General features: G+C 36.6%; 1 protein-coding gene across 1 annotated transcript in view; it reads left to right on the forward strand.

Annotated features, from left to right (window-relative positions):
- Positions 1–10,829: 10,829 nt before the first annotated feature.
- Positions 10,830–21,615, forward strand: part of CCDC172 (coiled-coil domain containing 172) — a 52,693-nt gene continuing 41,907 nt past the window's right edge. Inside the window, exons 1-3 of the mRNA XM_072638966.1 lie at positions 10,830–10,952; positions 11,861–11,990; positions 12,232–12,317. Coding sequence (XP_072495067.1) covers positions 11,912–11,990; positions 12,232–12,317 — 165 coding nt within the window. The 5' untranslated portion in view covers positions 10,830–10,952; positions 11,861–11,911. The remainder of the gene's footprint in view (positions 10,953–11,860; positions 11,991–12,231; positions 12,318–21,615) is intronic.

Below are 21,615 nucleotides of genomic sequence, written 5' to 3' on the forward strand. Positions count from 1 at the left end.
AACCAGTGAAGTTGAGGATGACACAAGAACCCAGACACAGATTGCCGGTTAAAGAAGCTAATTATTTAATGAATTTTTAATGAACTATGCACCTGCTCTTAGGTTACAAGTCATTTGGAAGGGCTTCAAACATGCCTTTATTTGAAAGAGAAAAACACAAAACAATTATAACTTATAGCAATCAATTTTACACCATGTATATTTAACACTTTAGTATAAATCTTTTATTTTGCAACTTCAGTGGATATATGATTTCATTAATGTGGGTATTCCCTTCAATGGTGCTTATTAAACTCCCTCCACTTCTCCTATTCAAGTGTAGGGAATCATTGGGACACATTACATAAACTGGAAGAGTTTTTCAATTATTGATTGATGTTGCTAGATTTTTTTTTCCCCTGTTCTTTTTCTTTAAAAAAAAAAAAATCTTTGTTATAAAGGATGACTCTTTGGGAGGAAGGTGGGAGACAAACAGCAAGTTTAAGTAATGTTGAGACAAAAGATATCAATTAAAATGTATTTTAAAAAACCCAAACAAACCACAAAACAATCAAAATTCAATCTTTCAAAAATTAATCTTGGTTCCAAAGAAGAGATGTGAGAAGACACCTTCCCTGCTTCCTACCCCATTTTTCTATTCCCTTTAGAGGGATTGAATTTGTAATATTTTTTTTCTCTTTTCCCCCATTATCTTTTTTTTTTAATTCTTTGTTATAAAGGATGGTTCTCTGGAAAGGAGGAGGTGGAAGAATACAGGAGGAAATCCAGGCAAATGCAGAAACATAAAATATTAATAAAATTTTATTTAAAAATCATTTAGAAAAGCTTCAGCCATAGCTTTATTAATGAAAACATAAAACAGTTATGACTTAAAACAATCAAAAATTGATTTTAGAAAATTTTCATTTAATACATTTAATATAAATCTTAGTTTAGTGCAGTATGATTTCATTAATGTGGGCACTCAGCAATGGAGCATATTATATCCCTTCCAATTCTTATCCAACTTAAAAGTCTTGTCTAGGTGTTTTGATGAATCTTCCTCCATTGATGATCAACTGAATCCTTTGGATGTCTTTCTCTCTTTCTTTTCAATTTTTGTAAATAATAATGCAGCATTCAGTCTTATTATGACTGCCCTGCTACTTCCTAATCATACTTTGATCTCTTCTTAGTTCAAGTTTGCTATAGACACTTGATACACAATGTGTATAAAGAAGACGCAAGATGTCTTTTAAGGCATTTGCAATTTTGATTCTTCTGAAGATTATGGTGTGCCATCTGTAGCCTTGTAGAATCACCTGGAGAAGAGCAGTGTTCCAAGCATGGGCTCTGTGAAATCAGATAGCCTGGGTTCACTGAAATCACTGCACAATTTCCTATATGTTGTGAAGCTCAATCCTTTTATTCAATTAGGGGCCCAGCTCATTGTCTGTTTTGCCTATTTAAAACAGATAAACAGACCAATAGATTCATTCAGTGGGCTACCCTTTTAGATGCATGTCATCACAGAGGCAAAGTCATTCAATTTCTTTTTTTCATTGTTGATGACTAGTCCAATCTTTTCAAATGCCCATGGATTTTATATAGATGAAGATGGAAAGAAGACAATAAGTAGATGGGAAACGGAATAGAATTTATGTTCTTCCTATAGATATTGATTTCCATCTGCGCTGATAGTGCAACAAAAACATCTGTACTCTCCCACCTCAGGACCATATGAGAATGTAGCAATGTAAGAAGGTACAGTGGAGAAGAGCTATACCCAGTGAAAGCTGGCTGTCACACAATTTCAAAGGTATTTACGAACTGATTTTTTTTTAAATTTCTTATCATGAACTTAATTTTAAATGAACACAAATATTTGAATACATTTACAGGGTATCCCAAAATTCTTATTGCAGTTTTCATTCTGATAATATTAATTAATCTTTAATAGCCTAAAACTGCACTAACAATTTTGGGACAATCCAAATAATAGCTAATTAACAGATACCAATAATAGCTAATAATATTTAACGTTTATATACCACTTTCTAGGTGCCAGGCACTGTGCTAAGCAATTTACAATTATTTTCTCATTTCCTCCTCACAAACATCCTGTGACTGAACTGCTATTACATACAGGTTATTTTGAAGAAGTATACGTATTTGAACTTTAACAAGTTAATAATAAAATTGTTCTGTATCTCCTTCTACACTTTTGTTTTTTTGCACATTTAAAAATGTTTCCATTTTTTGGGGGGGGGTATAACTATAACTATTTACTAACCTGCCCACTCCTTACTGTTTCACACAATAATAGGAACTATTCATTGCATCACATCTCAGGAAGTGATTTTCACAATGTCTCAAAGAGAAGATTCCAAAAGATTGGAAAATATCACAAAAGAAACCCTTTTTTACCAAATAATTAAGTGTTAGCTATAATAACTACCAATCCAAGTGGGCTATCTTTTCACCTCTATAAAATGTATATGAGAATGGCATAGGCATGCATTAAGGTGATCTTTTATGAGCACAACAGAAGGCAGGCTCTAACAAATATATTAATGCAACATATCCCACTTCTTAAGTGTCTTGGTGTGCATCCGTAGAATTCTATATTATCCACTGTTTGTTGACTGAATGCTTCCTGATTTCAAGGACATATTTTGCCTGAGCAGAGCAAAAGCTTGCCTTGGAAGCTGTTGTCCAATAAAGTTTCTTCCATACTCAAGTTTATATCATGTAACATGTGGTGACAGATGAATTGGTAGAAGTCGTTTTGTTTATAGTCCGCTGAGTTTTGACATTACATTGAGCATAAATATCTGGGAGGAACTTCATTTGTTTGCCAGGGTCACGGAACATATCCTCTGCAGAGTCCAGATAGAAGAGGGATTTCCTAATTACAGGATTATTTTCCTGACAGTCTTGCTCCCAAATGAGATCATGCTGATTGGATTGGGATCCTCTGTCGCTTCCTACCATAAGCAATCTAAATCTAAGCTTTTAAAATATGCTATCATGGAAAATACTACATATTACTTAGAACACAACTTGTGCCTATTACTCTCTTCTTATATATCCTTTTATTGTTGAAAACCTGGAAAAAAAAGGAATGTAACTATCTGCCTTTATTTTGCAATTAGACTTCCACCATTGCTATATATTAGCTCCACTCCACCCCTCACAAGTTGATCTCCACCAATAAGGACAGAGTCCCTTACCAATGAGCTTTGGGACTAGGGTTACAATTCTAATTTCCAAGCTGTATTCCTCTTCTAACCATTTGAGGGGACTAGATTTTGTGGGAAGGAAGCCTGTCATGGCTTCCTTCAGTTGTCAAGATTGTTTGGGTCCTGCAATGCAAATGAATAGATGGGGCCAAGATAACAAAAAGGCTAGATGGAGCCTCTGTCAAACTACAGCCGTAGACCTTGAACACTTTATTCTTTTTTTCTTTGACAATTTTTATTTTTTCAGCCTTTATTTTTTCAATAGCATTTTATTTTTTCCCTCACATGTCAAGAATATGGTTAGCATTCATTTTTACAAGATTTTAAGTTCCAAATTTTTCTCCCTCCCTCTCTTCATTGCTTCTGAAAATGGTAGGCAGATTGATATAGCTTATACATGTGTAATCTTGTAAAAAAAAAATCCATATTAGTCAGAGTTGTGAAAGAAGAAACGGATCAAACGGTAAAAAACCATGAGAAAGGATAAAGTAAAAAAGTATCAATCTGCACTGAAAGTCCATCATTCCTTTATCTGCATGTGGATAGCATTTTCCTTTGTAAATCTTTCATACTTCTCTTGGACCATTGTTGCTGAGAAGAGCTGAGCCATTCAGAGTTGTTCATCACAAAATGCTGCTGATACCGTGTGCAATGTTTTCCTGGTTCTGCTCATTTCACTTTGCCTCAGTTTGTATAAGTCTTTCCAGGGTTTTCTGAAATCTGCCTGTTCATCATTTCTTATTGCACAATAGTATTTCATTATGTTTCTATGACATAGGTTGTTCAGTCATTCCTTCACTTTCCAATATTTTGCCACTATGAATAGGGCTGCTATAAATATTTTTGTACATGTGTCATGGTCTCTTTGGGATACAGACCTAGTAGTGGTATTGCTTGATCCAAGGGCATGCACAGTTTGGTTGCTCTTGAACCCTTTCTTCTAAATTCATATTTTTCCCATGCAGGTCACAATTCTCCCAGGCTTGGAGTCAACCAATATAAGAATAAGTAATGATATTAGTGTTCATAACATTGTACAATAGATAGTTCAAACAGAAATGTAAATTACAAAAACCCATATACCATGGGATACGAGGTGAGCATGGGCTATATTTCCAGTGATTACAATGTCCCTTTTGTAGATGTTCAGGGGAAGAAAAGGAGTCTATCAGAAGAATTTTAATTCAGCTAATATATATTAATTGCCTAGTATGTGTAAAATGAGGAAGCTAGGTGGTATAATGCTGGAATTAGGATGACCTGAGTTCAAATCTGGCCTCAGACACTTACTAGCTGTGTGACCCTGGCAAGTCACTTAACTCTCTTTGTCTCAGTTTCCTCATCTATAAAATGACCTGGAGAAAGAAATGGCAAAGCAGTCCAGTATCTTTGCCAAGAAAATCCAAAATGAATATATGAAGACATGGGCATAACTGAAATGACTGAACAAATATGTAATAATCTACTACTTTCTCCTCAAGTCAAATAATTTGTTGTCTCAGAAAATTATGTCAGCTATATATTTAAATTTCATAAGTACAGTAGATTATACAAAATATAAAGTTGTCATGCATAGTAAATTTACTTGCCTCCACTTTGCTGTTTATGTCATATCTTCCAGCATGTACTCTACATCGCCCCAAAATCCACCCACCCAGCCTCAACCAAGGATAAGTATTGATCCTAGATTACTTCCAACCATGACTGTAATACAAATTGAACTTGAACATAAGACAGCTACAAATTTCTGCTGTAACGTCCAGGGAAAGAGCCACTTTTGAGAAATCACAGGTGATCTGAAGTCACCTTGTCTATGGGTACTAGTGCTCAGAACAACTTGGCTCAAATCCCCAGGATTTTATAGGACCAAGTGGAACATGTTTATGGAAAGCTATTAAGGCTTGCAGTCAAGGTAGTAGGGTATGTATTGTAGGATAAAATGGGGATCAATGTTCTTTCTCCACAGAATGTGGTTTTTTGGTGTTTTTTTCTTCCCTAGGTGATTTTGCCTCATTTTTTTCTCTTTGCCAACTTCTGCTTCTACTTTCCCCTCTTAAATTACATCCTCCCTATCCCCCAGGAACAATATTTCTTCCATCTAACTGGAATCCCTTGTTCTCCCTTTTCTCTTTTCTCATCTCCAGCAGTATTGTAAATTTGGGAAGATTACCTAATCTCCATTAGTTTAAATTTTTTCATCTTTAAAATGGGGATAAAACTAATTGCCTCTTCATCTTCAAGCTCTGTTATGAGAATCAAATGGAAGTACTTTATAAATGCAAAGAGTTATACCAATGTAAGTCATTATTAGAAGTATAAAGGGTATAACCCTAATAATGACACATTTCTATGGTGTTAGGGAATTAAAGCATTAGTCAAATACATACTTTATATTTTAAAATATGATGATCTGCTAAATCTAAATAAAACAACATTCATTCAACAAATATTACTGAGTGCCTACTATGAATAAGCATATGATCTCATTTTTTACATAGAGTAGAAAATATGAACAATGATTAACATAATGAAAAGAAAACAATATACAAGGCATCTTTCTTCACCTAGTCACTACTAACCCCAGCAGAGAATTATTATGTCTTTTTGGGATTTTGGTAAAAGCATAAACAACTGTTTTCATATGTTCAAACAGATGTTCTTTGGAAAGAAAGTCAATTATTTGCATTGTGATACCCACATTTGATTCTCAAATCTAAGATTTCCATCTGTACGGGTTTCACTGAATTATATACCTAAAGAAAGCAAAAATTAAGATCACCCATTGTCTCTAAACCTGAGACTTTAGGATTTCTGGTTCATAATCACACTACCACCTGTGTTATTGAGCAATCGATAACTGCTTTGCTAGAAGGCTTTACACAAATCTGCATAAATCTTTATTGCTCTTATGATTTAGAGTGCATTTCCTCTCCTTCCTGAGATGGATGACTTGCCTAAATTCTATACCAGGCTTGCAAATAACCACTAGCCCAGGGCAAATGTATAGCAATAGGGGAAGAAAAGAAATTCATTTATTTTACTACCTATATTCTTTTTGAGGGCATGAACACAAGTAATTTAGGTGTCCTGTCAAGATTATTGAGCCTAATTTCAAGGCTGTTTTAAATTTTTCTAAAAAAAAAAAGAAATAATGGCAATTGTTTAGTTGTAAGACTTTTAAATTGTGAACTAAAAAAAAAGATCTTAATTTTTTTATCTTTTGCTTCAAACACTTAGGCACTATGCACTTTGATTATTGAGAAATTTAAATGAAACATGGGAAAATGAACTTAAGGACTAAGTTGCTAGATCGATCAGAAAGGGGAAAGACTTTGAGGCTATTATTTTTAAATGAATCTTTGAATCTTTTACTTCTTTGGGAGGTAGAAGTGAAAAAAAAATGATTCTAAACTTTCAAGCCTGGATGAGAGGATGGTGATACTATTATTAAAAAATTATGTTGTTGTTGTGTTCATCCTTTGTTTTCGAAGAAGACCATGACATCAGAGAAATAATGACATGACTTGCCCTTTGTTTTGAGGGAGGGAGGACTATAGTAAAAAAAAAATAGGCAAGTGGGGAAGAGTAGGTTTTGGGGAAAGTGATCAGTTTTGATTTAGAAATAATGAGTTTAAGATTCTGGTGGAGGGTGAAGGAGGAGGTATCTCAGGAGTAATTTGGACTGTAAGTCTAGAATTTAAGGCTAAGCAAAAAGCTTGGGACTGGAGATATGTCTTACGTGTGTCAAGCAAAGTCAGTTTAAGACTTTGAGTGGCCACGTTTGCATGTAAAGGGACCAGGAATGGTGTTGAGTATATATCATGGACAAACGAAGAGACCTGGAATTGAAAAAACAAGAAACTATAAATTCCCAGATTATTTTGGTAGTTATTGGAAAATAATTGTTACTCAGCTTACACTTTAGCCTTCAAAGATTAAATTTGTATAGAGCTCCTCATAAAAAAGAGAAGTCAAGAGAAAAGATAGCCTAGGTGCATTGGCTAGCTTGGATGACTCTACCCTTTGGTACTCTGAGCTGAGAATTTACTATTAGGGGAATGAAAGACCTGGGAAGAAACCTAGATTTTAAGAGAACAAAATGGAAGAGGCTTCTGTTTGTACAGGGGGAAGGGTTAGCTAAGAAAGCTTAGAAGGTGGTAGAGACTATATTCAAGTATCAGCAGAGCAGTGTCCTGTAGAGTTAAAAACAGTGGAAAGCAGGCCTATCCAGCAGACTAGGAGATTAGTATCATGAGGAGTCAAATAATAAAATCATTAGGAGATAGGAGTAGCCCGGGAGTATCAGAAATTGAATTCTTCCTCCACATGTCTTCCTTGGTCACATGCATTCTCTAGGTATATGTTCCCCATACATTTACTTCTGTATGGAAATTCCTTGACCAAAGCTGTTCCCTGTATGTATACTTCTCTAAATGTATTTCAAATGAGGCTTTTCTCTTCCCACTGAGTCTTACCGCATGTATTTGTGGGAAAATATATTCCAAGTTTTGGGGAGAAATGTTTAGATGCTATGAAATATTTTGTCACTATTTTTTCTTCTATGCCATTTCATTAAATGACTTTGCTTTGAACTAATGATCTCCTTTGGCTGACTATTAAAGGAAAAACACATCAGTCAGAGCTCTTAAATTATAGTTAAGGGCATGGGCCCATTGAGGGCCTTCAATCAAGGCTGATGACAGGACTTGCAGTTGACTTTGATTTGAGTGAGGGAGGGCTGTGCAAGGTCACCAGCCTCACTTTGTCCTCCTGAGCCATCTGGATCCATTGGCCTGATATTCATCAGGACTACTGGAGATGGCCCATGATACAATGGGAGACCCTGGCCCTTTCAGGCTGAAGTTTTATCACATTCTCACTTTGAGATACACCCACCCATTCAATGAATAGGCTTCTTTAAGTTACTCAAGGGATGGCCCCTTTAATTAAAAAAAAAAAAATCAAACTGGGAGGGGAAGATCCTCAGGGTTCCTGGGTAAAAGAGAAACAATTACTGTTTAGTTACAAAATCCACACACAAGTATGAGACTAGAAGAAAAACAACAACCACCTCAGCTCTGTGTAGCATTCTTTCCTTAAGGAGAGGTCTGTAACCCCCCAAATTTAGCCCCGGAGGTTAATCTCTTTTGGAATATGGACTACAAGACAGTTAATTAGAACCTGCAGACCTGTCTTTTGAACTCATTTTCTCTTCCTAGATGAACAAAATCCCTGTCTCAAGGCTCTTATCTGACCCAAAGTTAGAAAGTCTCTTACATGTTTAGAAATTTCTTTATTATTGATATGCATTCTTCCTCAAACCTAAGGGAGTCGGGGGAGGGGAAAGGAAGGGAAGTCACTTAATTGTAAAAAGTCATGGAGGGTTCTGTGGGTCTGACACTTTGCCTTCTGTCAGTCCTTTCCCTCTCTCACCATCCCAAGAATCCTGCCAAGCAAGATGGATCAGGGGAGGCAAAACCCTAAAAGGTTAGGTAGAGCCACAGCGAAGTTTTTGTACTCCACCTTGAACCCTTTATTCTTAATTCCTACTTTCCACAATTCCTTTAGAGTACTTGAGCCACCTTAAATAGGAAAACCCACAGAAAATTGTTCCACAGTCTAAATTGTTCAGAAACACTTAAATTTGTCTCCAAATTTTTATGTCTCCATTTTCAGATTTTCTTTTTTTGCTATTACTTTTTAGGTGTATAATATGAAATTCATAAACCACTGGTGTAGCTGCACATGTCAAACTTTGTTCCTGGAGAAGAAAATCACCCATATATTTTATAGTTTAAATGGTGGTGGGTGCCACTAAGAAAAAGCACTCCAATTTGAAGCAAAAAGATGCTGGTTGTCAAAAGGGTGCTGAAGAAGAATGCATAAAATTACAGATGAGGAGAAATGAAGAATACAATTTCTGCTTCATCTTTCTGTCTGTGTTTCCAGTGGCATTCTCTCCTCTCACGATCTGCCTTGTAATACGTGGTTGTGGGAAGTCTGGGATTCCCAAAGGGTTCCAGAATTTTTTTCAGCCATGTTCCAACATAGAAACAAGCATAATTAACAACTATTTTGAGTTGGATCAATAAGGCAGGAATGTTAAATAGGAGCACACTTCTGAATACTTGCTTCCTTTAGAGAAGGCTAACAAAAATAGATAGCATTTACATAGTTCTTTGCTTTGTAAATATCATCTCATTTTAAAGCTAATAACAATCCTTGGAGGTGGGTACTATTATTATCAGATCCATTTTATAGGTAAAGAAACTGAGGCAGTAGAGGTTATGTTACTAGCCCAGGCTGGAGTTGAACTCAGGTCTTCCTGACTCCAGATCCAACACTCTATCCAATGCCATCTAATACTGTCCTTGCATGTCCTTGGAAAATCGCACCAAAAAAAGATTGAATCTTTTCTTAATTTAGAGGGGAATTTAACTTTAGGTAACAGTGGTAGTAGAGATCTGAGCTCCTCAAGCAAGTGCTTAAAGAAAATGACTCAGCTATCCCAGTTCTGTCTCTTGCTGCCTGTATGACCTTGGATAACTCACTAACTTTCCTGGCCTCAGTTTCCTCTTTTGTAAAATAAGGAAATGACCTCTAAGGCTGACTTCTGCTCTAAATCTATGCTGTATCCTATAATTTTAGCGTTTGCTTTATGAATAATTATATTAATTATAATTAGCATTATATTATATATTATAATATATTATAAAATGATTAGTATTATATTACGATACAATATGTAATTAATGATTATGTTAGTATTATAATTATTTAATAGAGTAATATTTTACTAATATCCAAAAATTCTGGATAACTAATTTACAAGCATATGCATATGAAATATAGATGTACAGTTGTATATATGGTTTATGCATATATATCTTTATATAATTATATAGATATAGAATATAAATAAATATTCCATATACATATATTCATATGCAAACTCAACTAGCTTAAATAGAAACTGTAGTGAATGTTAGTTTGGAATAGGTTAAAACTGAAAATTGATTATATTCTAGTAGTCCTCAGTTAAATACTAATGTGCTTGTGATACACACGATAAATTGGAATTTTTATTTTCCTTTTCCTCTTTAAGACAGATAAAGCCTTATTCGTCCAGGTTTCTTTTTGTTCATTTGTTTTGTGGTAGTGGTGAGATGGTCTGCTGTTTTTTGAAAAGCATGCCTTTTGTCATTTTGACAGTTGGAGATGAAACCAAACATTTAAGAGAGATTCTTTTTTCTGGCAATAAAAGCAGAGAAATGTTTTTTAATTAAAGGGGGAGGGAGCACATCTGGGCCACAGGTACCTTTCATGTTTAAACTGTAATTAGCTAAGCAGTTTGGTCCCTGATACATACTGCAGGGACGTTTAGGTGTGAATATCACTGAAGCTTGATTACAAAAGGCAATTATTGATTTTAAAGCGCACACACAGAAAAGGTATGGCCTGATTACCAAGGGATGATTAAGGCAGGCTATGTCAGACCTCGTGAATGAATAGCAGGCCTTGCCATATGCAAAGTACACAAAGCCGTCTTTGCCAGAGTTACGTTTAGAATCTCTGACCTTTAGCCCTCCAGTTTTTCTAAGGTGTTCTGGGTATTTCTGCCTTAGACACTTACATAACCAGGCCCCGGATAACCTTTGGTGAGAAGGAGGCTCAGAGGTCAAGTCCAGTTCATGGGCTGTGCTGAAGGAAGACCAGAGGCCTCACGGAAGGGTAAACGAGAAGTTTACACCCTCCCCACAAGAGTCTAAGATCCACAGAAGCAGGCCTTGTTTTTTATATTATCTGCATATTCCACAGCCTAATTACAGCACCCGGGCAGTAATTACTCCCGCTGTGGGGACCCTGGAATCCCCCTGGCAGGGCCCCGAGGTGGGGCCTACTAAATCCAGGGTTTACCTTCATGAGGACATGGGGAGCTGTGTTTTAGAAGCAGGAAGTGCTCACAGAACCTTCTAGAACCCGAGGTTTACAGGAGCAGAGTCCCAGAGGGAGGGTGGGAGGATTGATTGCAAGCTCTTGGGCCTAGGTAGGGACGCCTGCAGGCCAGTCTCCTTCTCTCCATCTCACTATGACCTCAGGGCCCAAACTTTCCCCAAGACCACCTGCTCTTGCCATTTTTGAGGGGAAATACATTTTTCTTAGGGTAGAGGGGTGGGTTTTGAGGAATTCCTCCCAGGGAATAACATTTCACAAAACTGAAAGTTTCAAGGCTTCTTGGCCTAGCTGCTGACTGAGGGGAAATGAGGCAGGGGTTGGGGGATGGTGAAGAGGGAGAGAGGAGGATGATAAAAAAAATCAAAGAACTCTTTCCTTTTCTAAACCTCATGGGATGGGGGAGGAGAGAGGCTCCAGCAAGGGCCGCCCCCAAGCCCTTGTGGGACATCCTTTGAGCACAGTCTTTACCTGTTCTCACAAGTGTCAAATTGGATAAATTTAGGTCTGTAAGGAAACTCAGAGGTCTTCCAGTCTATCTGCCCTCACATTGTACAGATGAGGAAACTGAGGCCCAGAGTTGCCTTCCTGCCTAGGGTGCTGGGGAAAATAGGGGAGGGGAAGGAGAAGGGAGCAGATTGGGAGCCAGTCACAGATTCATAATTGACCTCTGTTGTAAATTCCAGGGTCTTCGGTCTCAGAAAAGAAAAAGGAACTCATCAGAGACTGCATGCAAAATGAGCTTAGACTCTTTATTCCAGCACATCCTATTTACTGAACATCGGGCAGAAGAGGGTCGTCGTTTGAGGAATGAAGGTCTGTCATTTGCATATGACTTTATATGCTTGGTTTTATGTTTCCCCTCCCCCTCAGAGTTTGAGTTAAACCAGAATTAAAATTTTGGAGGGCCTGGTCAGGCTGATTCAGGAAGCTTATTTACTCCAAAATTATTGCGATGGGAGTGGGATTACAATATCTACAGGTTTCTCACCCAGTGCTACAGAAATGTACGTTTTATAAAGGATTGTTGTATTTAAAAATTTACTCTGCATTCCAGTGCGAGTGGAAATAAGCAAGTGTCGTGAAAAGATTCATAAAGCCACAGAAGAATTGAAAGAAGAGAAGATGAAGTCGGAATCCAAGGTAGTCTTCCAATTCTCATTTTTGAAAGTCTGATTTACAGTGATTGTATCATGTGTGGTTTTTAAGTCTTAGTCATACTGTTTAGATAGAAAGAACAATTTAGTGTTAGTTTGCTTGGGGATATTTGGTGATCCATTTCCAGAAAAACCTTGGCTCCCAAGTACAGGGGATTCAGTAAGATTAAGAAAAACCAGTTTACAAAGCTGAAATGATAAAGATATTAAAATCTGCATAGTACTCAGAAGCTCTTTGACCCTCCAGACAACTTTGTAAGGTAGGTACTACAGGTATTATTACCCTTAACTGAGACTCAGAGAGATTAAATGATTTGATCAGGGTCACATAGCTAATAAGTAAAAGTGGTAAGACTCAAACTCAGTTCTCTCCTGACTGAATTTAGAACATGTTACCCTACATGTCACTATCTTTGTACAAAATAAAGTTTATATAAACAGAATTCATAGAATTTCTAATGCCAGAAGGGGTTTTAAAAATTATCCACCTTACAGTTAAGGAAACTGAGTTATGGAAGGGAGATGTGACTTAAAAAGAAATAAATACAAATGCTACTTTTTGCTGATGTTTTTAAATCTGGAAAAGTTGTGAACTATTATAATGATCAATTATAAGTTTGAATTTTTTTCAGTGAAGAAGAGGTAGAAGGGAGAGAAAATACATAGTTGTTGATTGAGAAAAGTTAAAAAAACCCACAAAAATAATTAGTATCATTTATGACTGATATAAAAAAGGCATCCATAAAACTTATTTTTTTAAGTGGCATAATGTACACACCTAATTTATAACAATTTAAGAGGTAGCTGATTTTTTGTACAACTATTCAATATTTCAAACATTCGTATTAGTTTCTTAAAACTCTGAATATATTTTACTCATGTTTCCATCTGAAAGCAATTCTGAGCCTTAGCAGATTTTAGCATCGGTAGAGTAAAACTTAAACTGCCACATTTTTGGCACTGATGGAAAATCAAAGAACATCTTTTTTGTTTTTATTTTGTAAAATTATCTTAAGGGATGTCAGGAGAGAGATTTCTATAGGTCTGAGTGACTTGATCTAAGTCTTGGTTTAGAAAGACGTTGCTAGGCAGGAGAATGGGAAGTAAAGAGAAGCTATTTACATTTTTAAAGCAAGGAGCGTTGGTATAAGAAAGTATTTTGGAAAGATTATTTGGACAGTGGCATGCTCAATAGATTGGAAAGGAGAAAGCAGGTTGGATTTAGGAAATTCAGTTAGACTATGGCACTAATTCAAGCATGAAGGGGTTGTTCAGTTATGTCCAACTTTTTGTGACCCCATTTAGGGTTTTCTTGGCAAAGATAATTGAATGGTTTGCTATTTCTTTCTCCACTTATTTTACAGATGAGGAATTGAGGCAAACAGGGTTAAGTGACTTGCCTAGAGTCACCCAGCTAGTAAATAGCTATGTGTAAGTACTAGTAGTAGCAGGATTTGAACTCAACAGGATGGGTATTCCTGACTCCAGGCCCAGCACTCTATCCACTGTACCAGCTAGCTGCCCCAGGGGAGAGCCTGCAGATGTAAAATAGATGATGGCCTAGGAGTCTCAAGTACCTCAATTATTTATGAAGAGGCTAGTAAGACAACCAATTTGACACCAGTCCCTAGATTTCATATTTGTATTTATATCTTTGTCCCTATCCACTCAATATTATAAGATTCCCACAGGAGAATGGGATGTAAAAATGACTAAATTGAAAATTAATCACCATACTGCTATGTGGAGCGGCTTACTGAGGGGGAGGGACTTTAGGTTCAGCTAGAATTTGTTGAAAGAGAGGCAGTAGGTTATTTACTACCAGGAAGTGTCAAATAACCTCATGGCTGATCCTCTGTCAGAATTAGAGGAAAGGTGCTTTAGCACAAGTCTCATCCTAAACCAAAGGTTATTGCTGTGACTCTAAGGCATCATGGTTAAACTCTAGTTGTAGGGTGTGTGTGTGTGTCTGTGTGTGTGTCTGTGTGTGTCTCTGTGTGTGTGTCTGTGTGTATGTGTCGGTGTCTGTGTTTGTGTGTCTGTCTGTTTGTGTGTCTGTGTATGTATATTTTGGAATATATATAGTCCTCCCCAATAAACTGTGAGCTCATTGAGGGCATAGATTGTTAATTTTTGCCTTTGTAATGTCAGTCTAGCACAGTATCAAGCACATAATGAGCATTTAAAATGATTACTGATTGATTGAATTCTAACTCGGTAGGGATGATTTGGTGAAAATACTATAAAATAAATGCTGATTCACACACATATGCACACAAAATGTTTCTGATCTAAAATATTAAATGATAGAGATCAGAGAATATTCCTATAGATGTTTAGAAATACTGAAATTACTAATATAAATTATAAATGTGAATTACTTCATCAACACAGATTAGTTGCATATAATATTATTTATTAAGTAAATACAGTTGTAGCTTGCTTGCAAAATTAATTTACAAGTCTCAAAGTCATATTTAGATATTGATAATTTGCTATTGAAATAACCTGGTAAAATTTATGTTTTGATTAAGTTTAAATGATTATACATCCCCACAGATTTGATAGTAATTCAGTTTAGCAAACATTTTTAATAGCTTAAAATGGAAAGAATTCTAGATTTGCACTCGGAGAACCTGTGTTTGAATGCTAGCTTTGCTAATTACTACCTGTGTGGCTTTGGGCAAGCACTTAGACTTTCTAGAACTGTTTCCTTATCTATAAAATGAAGTCCTTGGAACAAAGGATCTCCAACGCTGCTTCTAGCTCTAAATCAGTTTTTCCGGTGATGTTATTATGAGCTTGGGGAGATACAAAATTCAGATAAGAGCATATTCCTGACTTCTAATAATAAAGGCATAGGAAAGAAAGAAATGTGCATTTATTAAGTGCCTCCTGCGTACCAGGCACTATGCTAAATACTTTACATTATCTCATTTGATCCTCATCACCACTGGGAATTTACTGCCAGATTTTCTTCTCAAAGACCAAGATTTAAACCCAATTCACTCTGGATCTCATTGATTGGACAACAATTGGTCCCCTGCCCTGCACAAACACCACTTAATAGTTGTTTTGGGGGCCCTCCAGACTCCCAATGAATGTAAACAGTTACTGTTTCTCCTTTGGCTAGCAACCCAGAGTATCTTCCCCTCCCAGTTTGATCTTTTTTTTTTTTTTTTAATTAAAGGGACCATCCCTTAACTCACTTCTTAAAGAGACCTATTCACTGAATGGGCGTTGTCTCCCTCAAAGTGAGAACTTGAAGAGATCTTAGCTTAAAAAAACCAGGGTTTCCTTTTGCATTCTGGGCCATCTCCAGTTGTCCTGATCTGTATATACCTAGCCGCTGGACCCAGATGGCTCTGGAGGAGAAGTGAGGCTGGTGACCTTGCACAGCCCTGCCTCACACAAATCAAAGTCAAGTCATCATCTCCCGGATGTCATGGTCATCTTGGAGAACAAAGGACAGATGACACAATAACCTGGAAGGTAAATGCCATTATTATACCTATTTATTTACCAGTTGAAGAAACTGAATCCGACAGAGATTAAAGACTTGCCCAAGGTCATACAGCTATTAAGTATCTTAGGCCAAGTTTAAACTCAGATCTTAAGTCCAGGTCCAGTGCTCTGTCCATTAAACCATCTAGCTGCCCTTAGATAATTCTAATACAGAAAACATGCATAGAAAGATATAAAATAAAGTATTGTGTTAAGTTCCAGGGGAAAATGTTTATAGAGGAATAAGAGAAGGTTTTCTGAAGGTGTTATAATTTTAGATGTACTATAAAGGATTGGCAGAAATTCAGTGGGAAAGAAGGTGAGGGAGGACATTCCAGGGAGAAGAAGCACCAGGAGGTAAAGCACAGTTACAGAGAAAATGGAGAATACAGAGCATATTTGAGGGACAAAGACATCCATGTTGGCCTGAATGAGGAGTAACAGGAGGAGTTAAACCAAGTAAAGTACAGGCTGGTTTGTGGGGGGTCCTAGATGGCTGGCAAAGGGATCCGTTAACTCCTGAAGAGTTTTGTCTGCATTTCTGCATCTCCATTCCCAAGTATTTGTATAGGTGTATATAAACATATACATATCTTTGTGTAATGCATACAGACAAATATATGTACATATGTATACACAAACATACATACATGTGCGTGTATTCCTATAGTAGAACAACTCTGATTATAAATGATTAATGGCTAAGAACTGAAAAAGTAATCACAAATTGATTTTTCTTTCTTTTATCCTCTGAGTTAATTATATGCCTGCCAATATCAATGAAAATGTATTTACTTGACTGCTTGATTTGGTATTTATTGACCAATCTATCAAAAAGAAACAATCTAAGAAAAAACAAATATAATTTGAATAGGGAAGTACATGAGTTCTAAAAATAATTGTACTAGTAATACAGTTTGATAATATTTTGGACATCCTTTTTAGAGATTGCTTATGGTCAAAAATACATTTTAGAAATACAGTATTCATTTTTTTCCCTGTCCTGTAAAACCCAGGTAGCATGTAATTAGAACTTGAATGACAGCATTTGCCTTTCAGGGCTCAATGACTACTTTAAAATATGTGGTTGGAAAAGCCACAGATTATATAGTATGGGTACTTTGTGAATTGAAAAGATACTGTATGCCTGGTTAGGTTTAGTAATGCAAAAACAGAAACCCAAGAACACAACTTGATTTGCATCAGAACTTACCAAAGTATGATCCTAAAGATCCTGCTCATGGAAGAAGGATTTTGTAGTATTTACAAGGTAGCACAAAAAATGGAGAAATCACAGATTGAATTTATTCGATATCTTTTCAATGTCTGATACATGTACCTAGTAGTTAACCTGATAGAACTTTGATCTCTATGAACCACCGAAAATAGCTTCCTTTTTCAAGAGGGAGTAAGTAAAGGAAAGTTTAAGGTAGTTTATGAATTTGAAAATTATATTGACAATGAAAGAATAATTCAAATGAGGTATTCACCTCTACCCCTAATCTTTTGAGATTGTCTTTTGAATGGAAAAAACAAATTAGGACCATGCCCAAAGCTGCAAGATACATCCTTAGAGAAGAGCAAGCTCGCAAATTCTGATTGAGATATGTTGAAATGCAGTTTTTAAATTATGTTTAAATTATTTTTAACTTGTTGTAAAAGAATAATATAGTCATTGCCTAAGGAATCTAAATATCAAAATCGCTAATTTTTATTTTTTATTAAAAGGTATTAGTTACTTAGAACAAACATTGAGCTTAACTCTCTACTCCTAAGAAAATTTGTTTAAATTAGAATATGTGTTCACAGCTTGCCAAATTTAAGAGATTAAGCTGGGAATTCTACTTCATTCAGAAAATATTTTGAGTAATAATAATATTTATCTTGTAGACCTCACTGGGCAACCAAAAAAAAAGATACAACAGGATCATTCCCTTGAATTCATCTAATGAACTTAGAGTTTGTTTCACCTTGGAATGGAGTCTAATCCTTTTATGGCAATACCCACATAAACTCATAAACAACAAAAATAAAACAACAAAACATCAATGAATTAGTTTGAAAGAAATCATTGATTCATATGGATTTGTGTATGGAAATGGTAGAGTTTATGATGGCAGTTCAGAACTAGATCACTGCTACAGAAATTGTAGAAGGTTTATCCTTAAGGACCACAGATTTTGTAATCATGCTAAGAAATAGGAGAAACTATATGACCTAACGATTTAGCACTTACTGAATCTGAAGGAGATAGAACCTAGAAGTTAGAATTATACATGAGAAACTTTCTATCTTTCATGCACCAACAGATGATAGATCCACATACTACAAATATCAGGAGAACCATTAAAATATCCTGGATAACCCAATGGGTTGGTACTGGAACCACGCCTCTTCATAGATGAAATTGTCACCAATAATCACTCAGATATAATACTGATCCATAAAGGCATACATATATACATATTGTATATACATGTATATATGTGTATATATAATATATGTATATATTATATATGTGCATATATAACATATGTCATAATCTCCAAACTCCACAGAAAGAAAAGCTTTCACAATATAGAGATTTACTAAGATAGGTCCAAATTGAGTAGAAAGATGAGGTGCACATTATCCCTGTTGTCCTGTCTGCTACTAAACTGAGAGCACTTTCAGTGTGTCTGCAGAGGATTTACATTCAAATAAGCTTATTTGATTAGAAAAAGCAGTTATTTTACCCACTTTTTTAATAGTCCCTAAAATACTAAATACAGAAGAAGAATAATAGTGTAAGAACTTATCTCAAGACTTGTGGTGGCATACTAAATAGAGTGCCGGTGTTAGACTCAGGAAGAACAGAGAATCATGCCCTGAATACTGACTAGCTGTGAACTAGAGCAAGTCACTTAACTCCCCTTATACCTGATGTCCTCCAAGGTCCCTTTAAGCTCTACATCTGATGAGAACGAGATGATCATAACAGATGACATCTATCTATATAAGGCTTTAAATCTTGTACTTTCCATCTCTAATTTGTGCATTATTTCTGGTTATTATCCCATCATTATCCCTAGAACTATCTTGTTCCTAATCCCTGACTCTTGGTTCCCCTGGTTTCCTTCAAGTATTAACTGAAGTCCTTCCTTCTGCAAGAAACCTTTCCAGTTCTCTTTAATCTTAATGACTTTCCTCTGAGATTACCTCTAGTATGTGCAGGGTATCTCTACCTATATAGACAGGCACAGATACAGAGATATAGAGACACATCTATATGGATATATGCATATACACAGATCTATACATCCATACACACACACACACACACACACACACACACACACACATATATATATACACAAAAACATGTCTCTCTTATTTGTACATATTTCTTTACATATTTTCTCCCCAATTAGACTATGAGTTCCTTGAGAGCAGGAACTGTTTTTCACATTTTTTCATATCACCAACACTTAATAAATGCTCGTTGAAGGTACAGCTAGGTAGACAGAACACTGGCCTTGGAGTCAGGTGGAACTGAGTTCAAATCGAGCCTCATACGTTTTATAGCCGTGTGACCCTGGGGAAAGTCATTTAACCCTGATTGCCTCCAAAAAAAAATGTCCTTGTTGCCCATTCACTACTGGTCCTGTATAAAGTATTTGAGGAAGAATAAATGAAATATAAAATACCCTGTTGCCACAAACCATTTAAGGTCTGGTTGTAGAAAAGGAACATGTTGGTGAAAATACTAGAAGCCTGTTAGAAAGCATATATGATTATGTATAAGATATGTAACTACTTTGATGATGAGCATTTTCATTAGTGTGGTTTTCTGGTTATTAAGGCAGATCACAGCCCCTCTATGACTTGGTAGACTGTGTTCAAGAGTTGCTATGGCCAAATAATTAATTGCCCCGAGGCCAGCCTGGTAATCAATTTCTCCAAACTTAGTTAAAGCTATTCTTCACATTACAGACACAAAGTCTGTTGCCAGGTTACGTTAGAAGCCTTTCCAGTTTGTTAGAAGCAATTAGAACTTATCTTCTGCTGTCTGTGCCTTTGAAAACTCTAGGATATCCCTATACCCATGATTTGGTGGAGAAAGTACAAGAATAACAATCTATATTCATAAAGACCTCTGCTACAGGAACCTCACTTAATACCTGGGGCTGGCCTTCTTACCCTGCAACATTCATCTGCCATGCCAGTACCCTTTTCCTATTAAAAAATCCCTCCCATCTCCTCACTATTTCTTTTCTATTTCCTGCCCTCCTTTCGCTTTACCTCCCTTTGGTTTTTTCTTCCCCTATTAGAATATAAACTCTTAGGGCAAGGAGTTCCTGGCACATACTTAGTACATGTTTGCTCTTTTACTTTGCCTTTCATAAAGACCTCTGAGAGAGAAAATAAAAGTAAGGATCAATGTAGGGTAGTTGGGGATGGGGAAATTTGATTGGTAGAAGTGGTTTTTGAATAAGGTTTCCAGATTCATCAAGGTGGTAGCAGTGTCAGAGGACAAAAGGGGCATCATATAAGAAATGTTACAAAAAGACAAGTGACAAGATTTGATTTGACAACTAATTGGATATGAATGATGAGAGACTGAGGAGTCAACAAGGATACCCAGGTTGTGAGCCAGGGTGGCTGGAAGGATGGTGCCACCCTCCATATAATAGAGAAATTAAGAAGAGGGGAGGGTTTGGGGAAAAGAGTATGAATTCAGTTTGGACTTGTTGAGACATCTATAAAATATACAGTTCTAAATCAGCAAGTAGAGATATAGAATTAGAGGTTGGGAGAGAGGTTAGGACTCAGTAGATCTGAGAATCTGCACAAAGATAAGATCACCAAGTAAAAGAGTAGAGAGGGAAAAGAAAAGATGGCCCAGGACAGAATCTTAGGAGATGCCCCAAAGCTTAGCAGGCATGCTGTGGATGAAGTTGTGTGTTCATCCTTCGTTGCCAAAGAAGACCATGCCATAAGAGAAATGATGACATGACTTGCCCTTGACTTTGTTTTGAGTGAGGGAGGGCTGTGAAGGTCACCAGCCTCACTTCTCCTCCAGAGCCATCTGAATCCAGTGACCAGATATTCATCAAGATGACTGGAGATGACTCAGGATGAGGCAGTTGGGGTTAAGTGACTTGCCCAAGGTCACACAGCTAGTGAGTGTCAAGTGTCTGAGGTGAGATTTGAACTCAGGTCCTCCTGACGCCTGCACTTGTGCTTTATCCACTGCACCACCTAGCTACCCTGTGGATGAAGATACAACAAAGGAGAAGGAGAAGTGGTGAAATATGTAGGAGGAGAAGGAGAAGCAAGAGGAGAGATCAGCGTCACAAGAACCTAGAAAGAGAAGCGTCCAGGAGAAGAGGGTGATCCCTAGTGTCAAAGACTGTGGAGAAGTTGAGAAGGATGAGGACTGAGAAAAGGCAATTAGATCTGGCAATTAACAGATCATGAGTAACTTTGGAGAGAGCAGTGTTGACTGAACCAATGAAGTCTACTCTTTAGCAGACAAGATGGGAAAAGGTAGGAGGGCAAGTCAATGAGAGGAAGCAACCAAGCAGCCCTGAAGCAAAAGACCTTCCTTTCCACTAAGAAGAGATTTATTTAGCTTCAACAAGCATTGGTTAATATGACGACCAGAAAATAAAAATATTTTGATGAACCAAGCAAAGTTTTGCATCAGTTACACTCCTGGGCCATCTAGTGTTTAAGTAATTTACTATATGCAAGGCGCTATGATAGGCAATGAAGACACATAAGTTTAAACAAAAATG

The sequence above is a fragment of the Notamacropus eugenii genome, chromosome 1 (genome assembly GCF_028372415.1).
Source record: "Notamacropus eugenii isolate mMacEug1 chromosome 1, mMacEug1.pri_v2, whole genome shotgun sequence".
In the NCBI taxonomy this organism is placed as follows: Eukaryota; Metazoa; Chordata; class Mammalia; order Diprotodontia; family Macropodidae; genus Notamacropus; species Notamacropus eugenii.